The sequence below is a fragment of the Myripristis murdjan genome, chromosome 18 (assembly GCF_902150065.1).
Source record: "Myripristis murdjan chromosome 18, fMyrMur1.1, whole genome shotgun sequence".
NCBI lineage: Eukaryota > Metazoa > Chordata > Actinopteri > Holocentriformes > Holocentridae > Myripristis > Myripristis murdjan.
The window spans coordinates 22,657,466-22,675,064 of record NC_043997.1 but is presented as its reverse complement, the minus strand read 5'-3'; the positions used below and the strand labels follow the sequence as shown (position 1 = coordinate 22,675,064).

General features: G+C 40.5%; 1 protein-coding gene across 1 annotated transcript in view; it reads right to left on the bottom strand.

The window, feature by feature from the left end:
- mta2 (metastasis associated 1 family, member 2) overlaps nucleotides 1-17,599 on the bottom strand; it is a 39,542-nt gene that overhangs the window by 8,532 nt on the left and 13,411 nt on the right. Inside the window, exons 3-9 of the mRNA XM_030075640.1 lie at nucleotides 16,166-16,259; nucleotides 7,527-7,644; nucleotides 4,413-4,476; nucleotides 4,156-4,273; nucleotides 1,826-1,928; nucleotides 1,234-1,333; nucleotides 447-635 (exon numbers count right to left, since the gene is read on the bottom strand). Coding sequence (XP_029931500.1) covers nucleotides 447-635; nucleotides 1,234-1,333; nucleotides 1,826-1,928; nucleotides 4,156-4,273; nucleotides 4,413-4,476; nucleotides 7,527-7,644; nucleotides 16,166-16,259 — 786 coding nt within the window. The remainder of the gene's footprint in view (nucleotides 1-446; nucleotides 636-1,233; nucleotides 1,334-1,825; nucleotides 1,929-4,155; nucleotides 4,274-4,412; nucleotides 4,477-7,526; nucleotides 7,645-16,165; nucleotides 16,260-17,599) is intronic.

Genomic DNA, 17,599 nt, shown 5'->3' with positions numbered 1-17,599 from the left:
TGGCATGACATCCGCCAAATACACTGACTACGGAAGAGTTTGTTTCAAAAATACTTGTATCATGGCTAAAAAAAAAAAAACATACCAGTTTACTCTAGTGCTCCACAAAGATCATCTTTAGAAAGAAACAATGGAAAAAATAATCATCAACCTAGCTCCAACATCTCAGTGTCAGGTGAAAACCTTGCATCTTGAAAATGTCAACCTTTCAGACACTAAGAAAAACAGCCTTGTTTTCAGTGTGACTCTACGATTCATGTTTGAGTTCATCAAGTGAGTTTTGAAAATGTTTCATAAGCCCAAGGGTGGTAGAGTTTTCTCAAGCCACAGAGGAGCACAAAATCCTTTGAGGTTGAAACATGAAAATCAGCGAGACTAGCATTGAGAGGTTTTTGTGGGACAACAGTAATACGCAACATCTAAATGTGGCAACAAGTCTGGCTTACAAAGTCCTGGCGGATATCATTGAAGTCTTTGCCGTATTTCTCCAGGGCCTCCTCAAACAGCATAGCTTCTGAGGCGCTCCACTCCTCCATCTCATCACGGCAGAGCACCGGCCCCCCCTGAGGCACCAGGGTGGACATGGCCTTGGCCAGGTCATAGTTGTTTTTCTGCAATGTGTCCATTGCATGGAACTGAGACAAGAGAGCACAGATGAGACAGTGAAGAGGTGGAGCATTAGATCTTTGTACTCACAGGCATGTGCCTTCTTCAAATGGCCTTAATATTACCAGGGGAGGTCATCTGATTTAACCCGGGAACACTGGGAATTTCAGTCATCCTGACAGTAAATAAATTTTTATGTTGGTCTGCAGTAATCTCTGGTGAGACCACACAGCATCACACAAAGTACGCCTATAGCTTAACAGGAAAAACTCCTCTACTATCGGTTACACTGCTCTTGTTATCCAGACGCAGGGTGCCAAGTTGGTAGCTGTAATCAAATCCAGATTCAAATTAAAAGGGTAAAAATTACCCCTAGGACATCAGAGTTAACTCTATCTACAGCAGGTTAGTTTGGCTCAAATTTGTACTGGGTTATCTGGAAAAAAATCATTAACATGCTCATACCACGAGGGAAAATATTATTGAGGTCCTAAGGGAAAAACTGCCAATCATCAGACCTCCCCTGGTAATACCAATGCCTCCTGGAGAGGGATATAGACATCAGCTATCAATGGTCCAACTTCAGGATGCTTCATTTGGTTTGTTTACAAAGGATGTGTGTCTCACCAGTGTGATGTCTCTGGAGGCTGCAGCGGCGCTCATATGGAGGCTGGGCTGGCGGATAGAGCTGCTGCAGTCTAAGGCCCGGGCAAACGTCCCCACAGCTCTGCAACACACACCCACTGGTTTTACCATCACTGATCTTTCAATGCTCTGAGTGACACATTCTTGAAAAGCACATAAAATCTGAAATAGTGAAATTTAAGTGTTTTAGGATGCTTTTACTGAGTTTTCATTAAATGACCACTAGATGGAGTGTTTGGTTGATGTTGCCAATAAAAGGGACACTTAGCTGCCAACAGAATGGTTGCATCCAAAAAAAGACTTGTGGTAAAACATGCCCATTATGTTGACTAGGACTTCACAGCAATACACTTTCCATGAATTTAACCCGAAACTGCCTAACACCTGATAACTGATCTCTCATGTAAAAGATGAAAAAATAAAATTCACTCCATATGGGAGGTTATCAAACTGGGCTCTAGTTCACGCCTCTCCTCTAGAAAAACTGTCCTGTCGATGGTGGAGTCAGCTATCGCCATGGCAACAGGATCTAGTGATGAGGCAACTGGGGTAACAGATGGCAAGGGAGCGTTACCGTGCCACCACCAGGAACTGGTCGATTTGAGGGTCTTTGAGCTGGTTGTCAGGGTCCCACACTTTGGTCTCCAACTTCTCCTGGACACGAGTGTCTGTTTCACCTGAGACAGGACACACTGGTTAGATGTCAATTATTGCTGAAGTGACAGTTTATATCTTCTACTGGACTATGAAAGGTCATCTCCTGTCAGGTTGTTATATATTTCTATCTGTTTCTCTAGTCCAAACCTTACATTAAATGCACATGTCCTTTTGTGTAATGAGGGGAAGACATAGCATGGTTCAGCTGACGTGGTTATTTTAAGGCCAAATATTTTATGCTGAGGGTGGAGGAGCCTCTGAAACAGCATTTAGACCATCATGGGAGACTAAAACTCCATTGAAAGCTATGGTGATGGCATTCAGAAAATAACATCAAAAACATATTCATGCATAATTTGTGTGGAATCCAAACAAAAAAATGTGACTCACTTCCGTTTTCCCATAGGCAACTTGTGCAAGACTGATCAATTCTACAATCTGTAATTTATTAAACACCATCATATCCATCATGTTGGAGTTGGAGATGAAACTGACGGACCATTGTTAGGATTTTTATTAAAAAGACCTATATTAGCCCCATACATTTATCAGGAGAGCTAATGTGAGGACTGATGCTTTAAAGAGGGTGACATGAATAGTTAAATGTACTTTATGGGAACAATAATGAATCAGGTAAACAGGTAAACGTTTATATGATGTTATCACAAAGAAAAATGTGAGCAAGTTTCACCAAGTTAAATGTCACACTTCAATGACCCTTCAATGCCATTCTCCAGGAAATGTCAGACCAATGAAATGAACATGACAAATAGGAAACTGCTGCCATATCACTATGGTCTATTGTGCTGGTTGTAATCAGAAAATTAAGTACCCAGAGATCAGTAATGTTTCCTAAGCATCTATGATTGAGGAAGACTCGGGACTTAAATGATTTAAAAAAATAAATAAAATAAATAAATAAAATAAAATTCAAGGAAACTGGAGCCTTTGAATACAGTTAATCAAATTCAAGTCACTGTAAGACTTTCCCATGACCTGCAGACCCCAGGATCCTCCAGTGCTCTTTACTGACATCTTGGACCTGGTCTCGTTCCTATTTTGACTTGTCTTAGGGTGCACTCACACTAGGCAATCTGTACTGTACCCAACATGTTTGACCCCAAAATCCGGATTATTTGACTAGTGTGAGCGCTCCGTTCCATGCTTCAGTACGGTACGGGCGTTCATGCACGAGCACATGCACGGTCACGTATACAGTGCGCAAAACGTGGATATGACGTAAATCATGTGACCATCCCGGTGTGAGTACGCCCTTAGTCTCAGTCACTGGTTGATTTGACTTTTTTATTACATCTAAATCTAGATCATTGTTCATCCATACTATTGTATTATTTTAAATGAACAGGATTTAATTTGCTCTTTTCTCAGTTTTGCCTTAACTCCAGTTAAGACAAAACTGACAAGGCTGTCCAAGTCACTCAAGTCAACTGACTTGGACATGCAATTGACACAGGTGGTTTGTGTCAAGTAGGGATAATTATCATCTCTAGACTTTACAGAACTCTATCCATGCTTGTTTTGGCCTGAGAATATATCTTCCATGTGTAGAGCTCTTCTCCCTGTTTAATTTTCACAAATCCCTGCTGATCCTGGCTACTAGTAGAGGAAAGCCCTTGGCCTCTGTCTCTTTGTACCGAAGACAGACTTGGGCCTCTTGCATAAGCATTTCTGTGTTGAGACTCATGTACAGATGGGTGACAAATTAAAAGAAAAGCCAGCATAAAGTGTCTTAGTAAGGCGTTGGACCACTACATTTGGAATAGATTTTCTAAGTCTCTGGAAGTCTAATGGAGGGAGGGAATACCATTCTTCCAATAGATATTCCCACATTTGGTGTTCTGATGATGGTGGGGAAGAGAGCTATCTAGCACACTGATCCAATAATTCTTATACTGTATGTGTGTGTTAAGTGACTTAATCTCTAGGCTACTGTGAGACTGTGGTTTGAAAAGACGTAACCCGATAGGCTGTGTGGAGTGAGAAGGTCAGAGTTTGTCTGGTCTCCCCAACGTTTAGTCTGGCTGGCATGGACTGACTATTAGTCTGCTGTTTACAGCGATTGAGAAAGAACATTTTTGAATCTATGGATACTTTACCAAGGGAATAAATGAATTATGACATTGAAAAGTCACACTCCAAAGTACTAATCATTATCATAGGCTACATTTTATTTCAATATGACAGAAATCTGTCACGATGACAGCAATTTTTTCTGGCTCTGTTTACCTTCAGCTAGTTTGTCCGGGATCTCAGCCTGGTACTTAGATCCCACCCGGATCTCGCCCTGGTCTGCCAGCAGGGTCTTCTGGACAGGGTCAAACACCAACGAGTAGAAGAAACAGTCCTGGAAAGAGCCCACAGCAAAACATCAGAACTGCTGGCCAAATGTTTCTACAGTTACTGTATGCTGTCTCTCCAGATGTAATGTGAAATACATTACATAATAATAATAATTACATAAAATACATAATGTCAAAGCATACCTCTTTCTCCAGGTAGCTGGCAAGGACGTCCGTTTCATTGAGGAGGGTGACGTTGCATTTCCCCCTGTGTAAAGTAAGTAAGTAAGTAAGTAAGTAAGTACACTTTATTAATCCCACAAGGGGAAATTCCAATTTAAGTTACATCCCGTCCAAGAGACACCAAAAGACATGACAAATACAGGGTTACAGGATCAGGAGAACTTCGGGTCAGCCACCTTGCGCGGCGCCCCTTACATTAGATGAGAAAGGAGGACATTAGGGAAGGAGAGGGGGGAAAAAAAGGTCAAATGTCAAACTGGGCTCCTAGGGGAGCACAACATAGCATTAGCAAAAAAACACACCCCAGCACAATAAGCACATAATAACCAACATGACTCAAGACATTGCACATGTGGAAGGGGGAAGGGATTAAGGAAGGGGGAGATGTCCCAAGAGTTAAAGGCAGAATGAGATGGATTTTCCAAAAAAACAAACAAACAAAAAAATAAAAATAAAAAAACAACGTATCTACAAACTGCAACCGACAAATCCTACTTATTCTGCCTTTAAGAGCATTCAGATGCAAATATGCACAACATTGGGCTCTATAGATTCTAAACTCACTACAGTCTCAAAAAGTGAGTTTAACATCTAAAAATTCAACACTACTAAAATACCATGGAAAATGACAATCATCATGCAGTGTCCCAGAACCATTGTTTAATGTTAAACAAATTAGTTGACAATGCTTATATGAAGCCCTGGAGAAAACCATATTCAAGTGTCTTTGTGCAAGGTAAAAAAGTAAAAGATTATTCACTTCTTTGTATCTACATACTAAAAAGTCAAGGAAAATGAAAGAAAATGTCACTAAACATCGCCCTACTCTCTCCTCTGATGCATCACTAGGAGAACAATGTAGTTCATGCCAATTTGACTACTAACTCTGTCCTCTTCCAAAACCATACCCTTGTGTAAATTGTGCCCAGTGCTACCACACTGGGAAAATGTCATTCTTCGTTCACCCTATTTCCAAGAATATGCTATAAAAAGATGTAATCTGTGTATCCAACAATGTGATTTATGTGAATACATATCCTTGTGAAATGGCCAAGTGGTGGAAACTCAAGTTTGGCCTATGTAGTAAAAACCATGTTCATGCAAACAATGCATCAGTGAACAAAGAAGTTGTTTGAATTTAAATGACTAACTAATTCAAGCAACAGCATAAAACTTTGTGTAATCATCAGTCATGGGCCAAAGAGGAGCTGATTAACTTTCACACCTGTTGGCCAAAGGGGGGTCTGGTAGTGGGCGTGGCTTCTCCCAAAATGTATGTAGCTTTTGAACAGATTCACAAAACATCATGAAACTTTGTTGAAGGGTTGGTAGTGGGCTGACTGGAAAGGGGGATGTAGCACTGAATGTGAGTAACTTTTAGTGAAGATCCAACATGTGGAACTAGCATAATTTGACAATTGCACAGCTTTGGTGAAGATATGAGCTCTATTGAGGGCTTTCTCATATAAGTCATGCTTGGATTCTCATAGTGTACATAGACTTTCCTTCTTTTTTGTAGGTTTTCTTCACTTCCTGTATGTTAGGCATTTTGATGGCCTGTGCCTGACCAGTAGTGGAGCTCTGGGGAGAGATGTTTTGTCTGAAGGCTTCTTCACAACCATCTGTGTGTTGTACCTTCAGTCTGTCTGTTGTATTGTTCACTTTGCTAGAATGGTGGCCTGGGGCTGAGAGATCAGCAAAGTGAAATAAAGTGTGGTGTACGGCGGACCAGTGAGCACAGAGTCCTTTTTCTAAGTTTAAGTTTTGTCTTCCTCCTTTTCCACCTGCTGAGAAGAAATTTTAGGTCTGCTGATACCTTGACTCACCATTTTAACATAAAGTAAAATAGGAAGCACCATAAATTCAGCATCAATACCTCAAATCACTTTATAAATGTAAAAAATCGCTATGAGAATAACAATACAAATGTATCAAGAACTTGAGTTTCCACCACTTGGACAACTTTGAGATAACTAAAGACAGTTTTTTTTTTTTTTTAAATAAACGTTGGCTGGATGTCTGTATCTTGCTGGGTGAAACATTTCCATATTTGGATTCTGGCACCAGTTTGGCAACTACTTATGTGGACAGTTTGCTGTTAATGAATGTTTTCAGTTTTGTGACTCGGACTGAAATTCTGCTTCCACAGAACAGCTGGTTAAAGTATTCAACATTTATAAAATTCAATACTAAATCTAAGTTTTTCAATGGTACAAAGCGGTTTTGAAATTTCGGTTATCGTGCCAACAAGACACTGGTAAAGAATCTTGTCTCTACCACACTCAAGAGAAACTCTGCAGTAACCCAAGTAGTTGAAAAACACTAAACGCTATCCATGTGATGTGACTGAATGACTAAGTCCAGTGTGTGGTGTGCAGGTGAGGAAAAAAAAAATCTCAATGTTGGACTACCAAATCTCTAAATTAGGGCTGCAACTAACAGATATTTTCATTGTCAATTAACTTTTTGATTAAACAATAATTTCATCTATAAAATATTAAAACTAATGACTAATCGCTTTGGATATCAAACACCTGATGCTACAACGGCTGATTACCGATGTTGCCATGTCCTAGGTCATGACTTCTTAATTGTTCCAGCAGAATGCAGGACTAACATCTCCAAATTTGGTCTGCTTCTGTTCCTATACACCTGCATAAAGTTGTTCATTTGCATTGTGTGATGATATGAAACTGAGAAAACCAAGTAATTCTTGGTATTTGAGAAGCCATAACCAGCAGATATTTGGTGTTTTCACTTGATAAATGACAAACTATTAATTGATCATCAAAGTTCTTATCAAATTGATTCATTAACTATTCATTTCAGCAGTACTTTTAATGGAATAAAAACTTTGAATTTTGCACTGACCACTGCAGTCCAGTGTCAGTGGCACTGAAGCAACAGCAGAATTTTGGTTATTTTTAACAATACTACAATGCCATTTTTACAGCCTGTTGTCTGACATGATGACTGACTTAAAAGGAGAGACCATTTACTACAGTTTGGTGTTAACTGTGTGTTGAAGCTGAAATTAAATGGCACCCATGCCTGGAACAGACAAGTTAGCCTTACCGTATGTGAGTAGCAGGTAGAGATTCAAACTGTCGAGAGAGGAAGAGTTCTCTGTGTTTGAGCTGGTGCTTCTGTTGTTCTGACACTGCTGGCTGCTTTGACTCCTCCTCAAAATCTCCTAAAAACATAAACCAATACACATCAGCATGAACACCAGTACTGAAGTGACAAACACCATATTCATTCAAAAAGAAAAAGAAAAAAGTGTTTTTATAAATTTCAAACATTTTACAGGAATATAGCATCATTTATATTCCAACTTTTTAAAGTGTCCACTTGTATAATTCCCAGAAACCTTCCATTAAACCCACAATCAGAGAGAATCTTGCCAAAATGGGGTGTGCTGTAAGATGACCAAGTCAGACTGTACCAACACTTGGCTGAATTAAACAGGTATTATCAGTCATTCATCGCTGCTTGGTATTGTTGCTATGTGAAACAGTAAGCATGGGGTACGGTAACTTCTGCTGTAACAGTTCAAACTAGTGACGTTAACTCTGTGGAAGACAAACATTGTGAAGATTTACAACCTGCCAAGTGCCAAATGACACAAAGTCACTATCAGACCAGAAGTGTCTGAGATGTCATGTTTTGAATTTAATGTTTTGGCCTAAAATTTGCCCACTGCGTCAATTTTGTAAAATGAACACGGAGTCAAGATACATCATTATCAATGGTAAACAATGCCACTGCCTCTACATCAAACAATTTACTGAGTGAGCAAGTTTTAATTAACAGGCCTCTAATTCTATAGGTGGAATAGCACTGAAAACTGATTAGGTGACACACTGCTATGGAAGGCGCATATTACATTTTGGATAGGAAAAATTATTCTGGGTAGAGTTTTTGTTTAGCTTACAAGCTGAGTCAAAAAGTTAATCAAGGCACTTGAGGTTGCAGATAAAGAAGGCCAATATCTTTGCTTCAGCCAGGGGCGTCAATTCACGAAAGTCTCAGCATCTAAAATCATCTACTATGCCAACTTCAAAACCGGCTGATATTCCTTTCATTTCTGAGGACAACCTTAAGCAATAGCTGCTAACTGACAAGATAATATTTCCATCACTCCTTAAAGAGCTATTTTTTATAAACCACTTTATGTAATGACCTTTTATTAATTGTTTGACCTGTTTTATGGTTCCTGCCTTTAGTACTTTCTATGTTCATATGAAGTTTTTATTTCAACTTTTTAAATCACTTTGTGACATTTCCATGAAAAGTGCCACATATATAAAGGTTGTTATCATTTGTCCATAAATTGGTAATAAATGACATGATAGAGTTCACTAAATTATAAAGAAACAAAAGAAACTGTTTCTGAGTGCTCCCTAGTGTAATGATTTTCATGTTGGCCTGTTTTAAGATGTGGCTTCCAAATTTATTTATTTCAAATATTGCCTGATCTCTCTATAATAATGTTAAAAATTACTGGATACATTTTGGACTTGGCCTAAAACACTGAGTGCCACACCCTGCCAAACCCCACTAACACCAGTGTTTCCAGCCAATAAGAGGCATGAAGAAATGAAGCCGCAGGAGGCTGTGTGTGTATGTGTGTGTGTTCGGCCACTAGATTGCGCATTCCTAATTTCAGGCGGGTGAGTAATTTGTTGTGAGTTGGGAGGGAGGGGGAGAGAAGGGGGGTGGGGTGTGTGTGAGTGTGTGTGTGGGGGGTGTATCGCTCCATCTCCGTGGACTCCGCCCCTGCACTCAGCCACAGGAAACCCTGTCAGTGAGGGTGAGAGAGAGAGCGAGAGACACAGAGAACGATAGCGAGGGAGAGAGAGGGCCAGGACCTTAAGCCACACCCCTTTTCTGTTAACCCCTCAACCCCCCTCACCCCCCTCCCCCCTGTCCGGCTAGTCCCTGCCAGACAAAGTAGGAAACCCTGTGTACCAAACCTGAGGCGCCCATCCCCCCATCATGTATCCCCCCCCCATCCGCTTACACACACACACACACACACACTCACACACACACACACATATATTCAAAAGAAAAAGAAACCACACACACACACACACACACACGGAAGGAGAGAGACAGGCACACACACACACACACATGCACGCACACACATGCACGCACACACACACATGCACGCACACACACGCTTCCTCCTGACAAAGACACAAGGCAAGTCAGAATTAACCCACTACATGCCGTGGCCCTGCGGGACACATCAAGGGCCTTTTGTTCTAAGCTAAGGCTGGTATTTAGATTTACAGTATGTGTGTATGTGGTGTGTCTGTCTGTGTGTGTATGGAGGAGGAGGAAGAAGAGGGGACTGGTGAAGAATACAGGGAGAGGAGATAGAGGGTTTTGTAGAAGAAAGTGGCAAGAGTGAGGAGACAGTTTTCGGTGCTTGCACAGAACTTGATCACTGAATAGTATCACAACCAGCAAAACCAAGATGGTGCGGGCTGTGCTGGGCTGAGCCGTGCCATGTCATGCCGTGCCAAGCCAGGCCAGGCCAGGCCAGGCCAGGCCAGGCCAGGCCAGGCCAGACACCAGACGACTAGACTTGGCTCCCCAGGTGTCCAGACAGAGCTGGATGGGACTCCAAACCCACTGGTGGCGGTTTGTCCTTTTTTTTTTTTTGACTTGTTTCTCTCTCATCCAATCGCACTCAATTACTCTATAGGCTACTGGCAAGGCTATTTGTCCAAAAAAGTAGTATATGAAACAAATACCTTCAATGTCCAGTATAAGCTTAAACATTTCTACAATACTGACATAATAAATGTAGTTTGAAAACACATAAATTAGAATAAACATTGCAGCAGCAAACTGTAATAGGATATAAAACAGAGGAACAAGCTGTGCATAAGAACAGCACATATGAGATCATATAAATACACTCATCTGACAATTCCTTGATCCATGTAAGAACTAAAGCGGCAACTGTCACAGAACAAAACAAAATTTGGCAAGCACAGTAACTGTATGGAGCTAACTTGCTGCCAAAACCTAACAAACAAACAAAACGTGTTTTACAAATGCCCTATGATTCACTAACAAACAGTGTGGTTTGCAAATACAAAACACTATTAACAAACTAATGCATTTCGATTTGCAAATACAAAACGTACCTATCAAACAAATACACAACATATTTCTAATACATCATGCTACAGGAAAAAACAAAAAAACATCAATTCTCACAGGTACAAAAAAATATTTCCTACATATGATGGGTTTAGACTGTGGCCCTGATCTAAAAGTCTGATCTAAGTCTGAGGGCTTCCATGACCTAATGGCCCGTTTCGAATGTAAGAATTTACAGAGGTGTGCAGCGCTGTGGTGGCTATTTCACACATTCTGAAAGCGTTTCCACTGCCAACGACATGGTTACAGGTTAAGTTCCAGAAACTTGATTTAGTCCCTGCTCAAGAGGTGACACTAAAATCTGAGATCCAGGAACTTTTTAGAGGAGCCAGGAGGGTTGTCGTCTTGACTGGTCCAAGTGCTGACTTAGCAACACTTCCGTAAATATGCACTATCAGAAGATGACAACACAAAGCAACCAGCGGAAAAAACAAAACAAAACAAAACAAAACAAAACAAAACAAAACAAAACAAAACAAAACAAAACAAAACAAAACAAAACAACCTCCGCTCCCTGACTTCCCTGCTTGGAGTCTAGTATTATACATGTTCACAGTTCAGTGCGCAAAGGTGACTAGCCACTCGTATCACTCCAACATCTAACGACTGCTGCTTAGACTATGTAGCACTGAAGCAAGTTAAGTTAAGGCCTGAGTACCAGTACTGAGTCCTATACAACTAGAGACAAGTTATATAAAGACTGAGCAGGATGCAGGGCCATTCTTGCAGGGCAGTGCAGGGCAAGCCATTTGAAATTAATGCATTTTAGAGTGCAGACTTAGAGTAATTGTGTCCAATGTGAAAGTGGCTTAAAGAGCCAGACTGCTTGCATTGTCTATCTCAACCCTCCTCCATCTTCTTAACACTAATCCAAGCCAAACACTATCAGCACCATAACGTCTCAGCAGGTTACACTGAACCAAAGATCTCTGAAGGTTTCAAAAGCAACTTAAATTCAAGACATTTTCAAGACTTCTGAAATCCACTTAAAATTACATTTTAGACCAACTTTTGATAAAAGTAACAAAAAAGGATTTTTTTTTTTTTTTAATTATAGGATTCTTACCAGCACCAGTGCTTTTGTTCGCATGTGCTGCCGGCTATTGTTGATCAATATCAGTCAATCTACGGTTACTTTGCTGCCTGCTGAAATTTCAAGTTTTCAAAATACTCAAGCCAGTCCTGCCACTTTGTTGTGTCTCGAGCAAAAACGCTGACAATATTTACTTTGAGTCACTGCTTGTAGTTGGAAAATAGGACTGTGCTCGGTTTCTCTCCTGTTGGGTCGCAGTGAAGCGACTAACCAATCAGCTCAATCTCAGACATGAAACATGAAGCAATTAGATTAAGCTGAAGTGGCCATTTGCTGTGGGTTTTTTCAGTCTTGCTGCTTTTGGCTTGTTTCTTGTGTTGTGATTCTGAGGCAAATGTCTGCATGTACAGTACACTGAACTTCAGAGCAGTGATGTTTCTTATAACATCTTATCATTATGTAAGTGCTGCTATTAAATGCAATTCTAGTCTTTTCTTAAGACCTACAAAAATCACATAAGACAATAAGACATTGTATAGCTTTACAGTTGCTCAAAACCAGTCATGAGTGTCCTGTGGACGAGTTTAGGAGCTTTTGCTTCATCCATAGCTCTCATCCAAGTTTTCAACACTTAGGAGTTTTTGCTAAAATTGTGACCTCTAGAGTATTCTGAAGCAACGTATCTGTAAGGAGTATAGCTTTCAGCTCAATTTTCATTGCCATGACAATGAAAATCAATAGGTGTAATGGCCTGACCACAAGCCATGTCCATACAAAATATTGAAAGAATCTGTCATTAACTGTAGCCTCAGGAATGTTCACACGCAACTCTCCACGGATGCAGCAGCAGACGCATGATGATCACAAATCCATAGTATCCATTGGACCTTGTACCCATTGGGACAGCAAAGCGTATTTTCACCTGGCACAACACATTTGGTGAAAGCACTGTTTGATGTTTATAAAATTAGACATTGGATTTAATCTTTTGAAAGATATCAAAAAATGACCAACATTTTGGTGTACATGACAACGCTACACCACAACATTCTATCTTTGCCCTTCCAAATACAAGAGTAATGCTGTGGGGTTTCTTAAGTAGTTGAAAAGCTAGAATGTAGTCAGTGTAGTATAAATGTGTCAGCAAGTGCAGTATGCACTGTTCTGGTGCAGCTCTGTCACGGTATCATCTCTAAAAACAAATGATACAAAGGCATGAAGGAAACCTTGTTAAATGGACACTATTAAGGGTACTGGTCAAAATAACTGCAATTAACTTGACACAAATATCATTATCTCTCAATGAGACTTAACAAAATATGCTGAAAAACAAAGCTCAGATGCAATTCGTATTGTGTTTGGCCAATTCTCCAACTACTTAAAAACTATAACAATGTGCATCAAATAGAAAAGCTTGATGTGCCAAATCCAGTAAAACTGCAGTATGAACACATCCATTTGGTGTGTTGCGCATCTGAGTGAATGTCTTTGTCTGAAGCACTGCAACCCAAAGGAGGAAGGGAGGGAGAAATGGTGTTGGTGCTGAAGATGAGGAGGGGGTGGTGGTGAGTGAATCTGATCAGGCCTCAGTGGTCTGCATGCCATTAGCACCACCTCACTACCTCAGCCCTCAACCCTCTTTGGCTTTCCGAACACACAAGAGAGAAAACAACAGGTCTGACATACCAGATATGGGTAGGTGCACACTTATTGGTGATAGGTGGGATATAAGCTATCCAGCCAGTATATTGGGATGATGTTTGCCTCTTAAGAAAAACTGCAGTCTGTCGGCATGGTCCAGCTTTGATACAATAAAGGTTCCTGTCTGGTCCCTACATGTCAATGAATTTCTTAATCAGTTTTTCTAACCTTTATTGTCTGACCACAGAAATCATTCTGGCATGGTATAAGAATATTTTACGAAAGAGTTTAAAGGTCCCATGGCATGAAATATGCAATTTTTGTTGTTTTTTCGTGATAGGGAAGGTCTCAGGGTCACAGAAATACTGTCCCATGCATTAAACCTGTGATAAATGGAGAAATGCACACAGCTCGTTTTTTGAAACTCTCCTTTTAAGACGTGCAGACAGCACTTCCTCCTTATTGTGATGTCACACATAAGGCTACGCCGCCCACTTAAACTAGCCAGCCCGCCTCCACTCCCCAGGGGCCTCATTTATAAAACTTTGTGTAGGATCTATACTAAAAGTGTACGTACGCCCAAAAGCCGAAAATGGCGTACGGCCAAAAAAATCCAGACTTATAAAGCCATGCGTACGCACACCTGCAAGCAATTTCCCTTTATAAATCACAGTCCATCTGAAAGTTTGCGGACAAGATTGCGTCTCATCCTCCGCCCACTACACGCCCACATTCAACCATAAATGGCCAATGCAAAGCACCTCATGAATGTTGATGCATATGTAAATGATCCAGCTGACCAATGATGTGTTAGGGTTAATCACGGCAACCTGCGAGAGAAAGGCGGAAAAAACGGAATTTTACAGATATGGAAATCGAGGTGCTTGTGGGTGAGGTGGAGAGGAGAACGTGTCTCCCTGCGTTCCAATACCCATACTACCATACTATTTAGTAGGGAAAAAAAGAATTAGTATGTCCCAATACATACTAAACTACATACTTTGTAAGGGCAGCTGCAGTACATACTAAAAGTAAAAAGTATAAGTATGCGATTTGGAACGCAGGGTGTGTTATTTGGCAGCCACAGTCGTGGCGTTACAAATAAGAGGAAGTGTGGAGAGTGGAAACACGTTACCGCTGTTAAAAAAAAAAAAAAAGGTCGGATTTGAAGGTGGAGGCTAAAATAAGACCCAGTGAGGAGAGTCCGGGCGAGGGGGCCATAGGCGCCGAGGATCCGGCACCAGTGCGCCCCGAGCGCATGGTGTGTTTGCCAGTGGCCGGGTGCTGACCGACGCTGTTCTGCAAAATTAGAGGAAGACGCTAAGGGCGATGAGCGCCATAGCTGACGAACCTAAAGAAATTAGAATACTCATGACTAATGTGTGTCTGACGTTATGTCTGAGATAGCAAACACATTAAAAGAATTTGTTAAAAACTGAGCCTTATTGCTGTCTTCTTAAACGCGCTCTGGGGGTTTGGAAAGGGGTATAAGAGCCAGGCTGCAGGCTGCAGGTTATAGCGGAAAAGTGCATCAGTACGTCAGGCTTGAATGGTTAGAATTTCTACAATAAGTTTTATTATTATTATTATTATTATTGACTTACCAAGACGCTAGCAATACGCACGAGTGTCACCACAGTATTTATATGTTTACAGCAATTAGACTGCTTGCCTCAAGCACAAATATCACTGCTGTTTGGAATGTTTGTGATGAAGTGGGTTTACAATGAACGTTTGATATAGAGTGTAAATAAATGTGTGAGACGAATACTGATGCAGTTTGGATTCAATTCACCATCTGCGTCGCCAAATCCCCCTTGTCTCCAAGATGTGCGTAGGCTTACGGATGGTTCAGAATTTACGTGGAGGACTGCACATTTTTCCGTCAAGTTTTTTTTTATAAATCACAACCTTTGCGTGGAAAGTGGCGTACGCCAATTTCAGGCCCTGTTTTGTGCGTACGCAATGTTTATAAATGAGGCCCCAGGTAACAAGGTAACAAGTTAGCGACATATCGAAGAAACACTGCCGCGCCATAGACCGATGCAAGGAGACAAATGTTTCATTGCACAATCTTTCAAAAGAAACACACATTAGAGACCAGTGGCTGATGGTCATAGCCTTTTCCCCTTGTTTATGAAAGAAACCAAGTGAATTTACTCAGGTTTCAAATGGGTTAAAGATATTGTATATCAACACAAATACTGTTTATCTGCAGCTTCAATTTAAAAAAAAAAAAAAAAAAAATCTGCATCAGCCTTGAAAACCAAAATCAAGTCTGATGCTGGAAGAGGGGACTATTATGACCAGTTGCTAAATCAAGTGTTGTGCTGAGAGACTACCAACTGAGACAAAAGTCTGTAAACCATTTCAAACAGCCATACTGTGAAATTAAAACTGCATCTCCATGAATTTTCATTGAGAAAAACACCGATGCGTTTAAACTGAAGAGGTAAGGACACCAAGCGTTACACTGCACAAAGAGCTGTGGTTTGAAGTACAGCTACAATCTTATTGGAATACCTGGTTTAAAATTAAGCCTACATACATTCAACGACAACTCCTCACTTTAGGATGTAATAATGATCAGTGATACATTATAAAAACAGTCACGATGCTATACAGTCTACAAACTAAAATTCAGCACTGAGGGCTGAACTAAAGCAGTAGTAATATTGTATCCAGGTAGACAGCCCCAGCATATAACACAAAAGCTGAAGAGGTACTCTGAGCCCTTTATTTCAAGTACAATGAAAAATGGATTGATTGAAGAGAGGCGAGCCCATGTAATACCTGCCATCACAATCGAGGAATAGGAAATAGAGGGGAGGTCAGTGGGGAGATGGTTCATACTCACTTGCATTGCTGTCAGCCAGAGTGTTGAGGTTGCCTGAGATGTCTCGCCTCCTGAACAGACACACCACCTTCGCCTCCACATTCCCATTGGCCGTCTAGGAGTTAGGGATGAATGGTGACTAGTTAGGACCAGCATAAAGCATTGAGAACTACTTTAGCATTGGTTTCCTACTTGGAATTCCAAATAGGAAACTTCACAGAGCCAGTTATCTGTTGTCATGTCTTGATACCATTTAATAGTCAGATGAAAGTGCATATTAAAGTATGATTTTCAAAACTATTCCCATAGACCTATTAAAGCATCTGTGTGGTAAAAGGTTAAACAGTACGGCTTTGGTTATCATAGTATCATGACTTGATATTTTCAGCAATAAATGGATGGTTTTAGCTGGTCTATTATTTGTCTCTACCTGCTTGGTTACATGCAAAAATCTAACTGTAAAAATTTTTATTAAATCCTAATAGCTGTCCCTACAATAGAGTCACAATACTGAAAGAGGTATTCAATCAAAGTATCATGATATTTGATTTTCTCAATATTGTCCATCTGAAATGTAAAGTTTTGCTATCAGTTTCTAATAAACTATAGCTAATACTGGCTATTATTATTGACAAAACACTAACTGTTACATGGGGAAACATTATGTTACAGTGGGAAAGAAAATCTTGAGGGGTCCATATCTCTGGAACTGTGAAACACAAAAAGAAATAATTCCGCACTTCTGCCTTGAATTTCTGCCCTAAAATCAATACAACGAGCCACTTTTCACTTTACTTATTTCAAATAAACCACTCTTGCTTCTGCCATAACTTTATAATTTATCACTTCCTGTGTGGTGGATGATTTTTCATTTGAATGAGCTGCTCAACACTGCATGGTTACAAAAGCAGATGTAGACTACAAGTTTTCATCAGTCGAGTACAGGTTGAATCACTATTGTGATGTTAAAATGAAAGGGTCACTCCTTGTTATTTTAAGCAAGATGCGAAAGATGACGAGGGCTTTCGATATCAGTGGACAAAAGCATCAGGAAAAAAAGAAGAAATGGCATGAAGACAGTGCTTCCCTCCTTTCACGCTCCACATACAAGCCTGGACGTAGATAGCTATTCTCTCACATAATATCCATTCATCCTGCTCAGTACCCATTAGCACTCAGGAAGATGCAGTCCTCCTGGTGCTCACCACAACCCCTTCAATTTAAGAGTGTTATATAAATGAGCTTAATCCTTTGACTGGGAAACAAGCCTGTGTCATATGGCACTGCTGCTGCTGCTGGGTTATATAAGTGGCTCCTGTACCAGCGTCTTGTCATTAGACTAGCCAGGGTTAACCAACACAACTCAGGAGTCACTGGCAAAAATGTATGTCAGCATATGAATGTTTGTGTTCATGAGGGTTATAGACATGAAATTGGAAAACACAGCCTGCATAA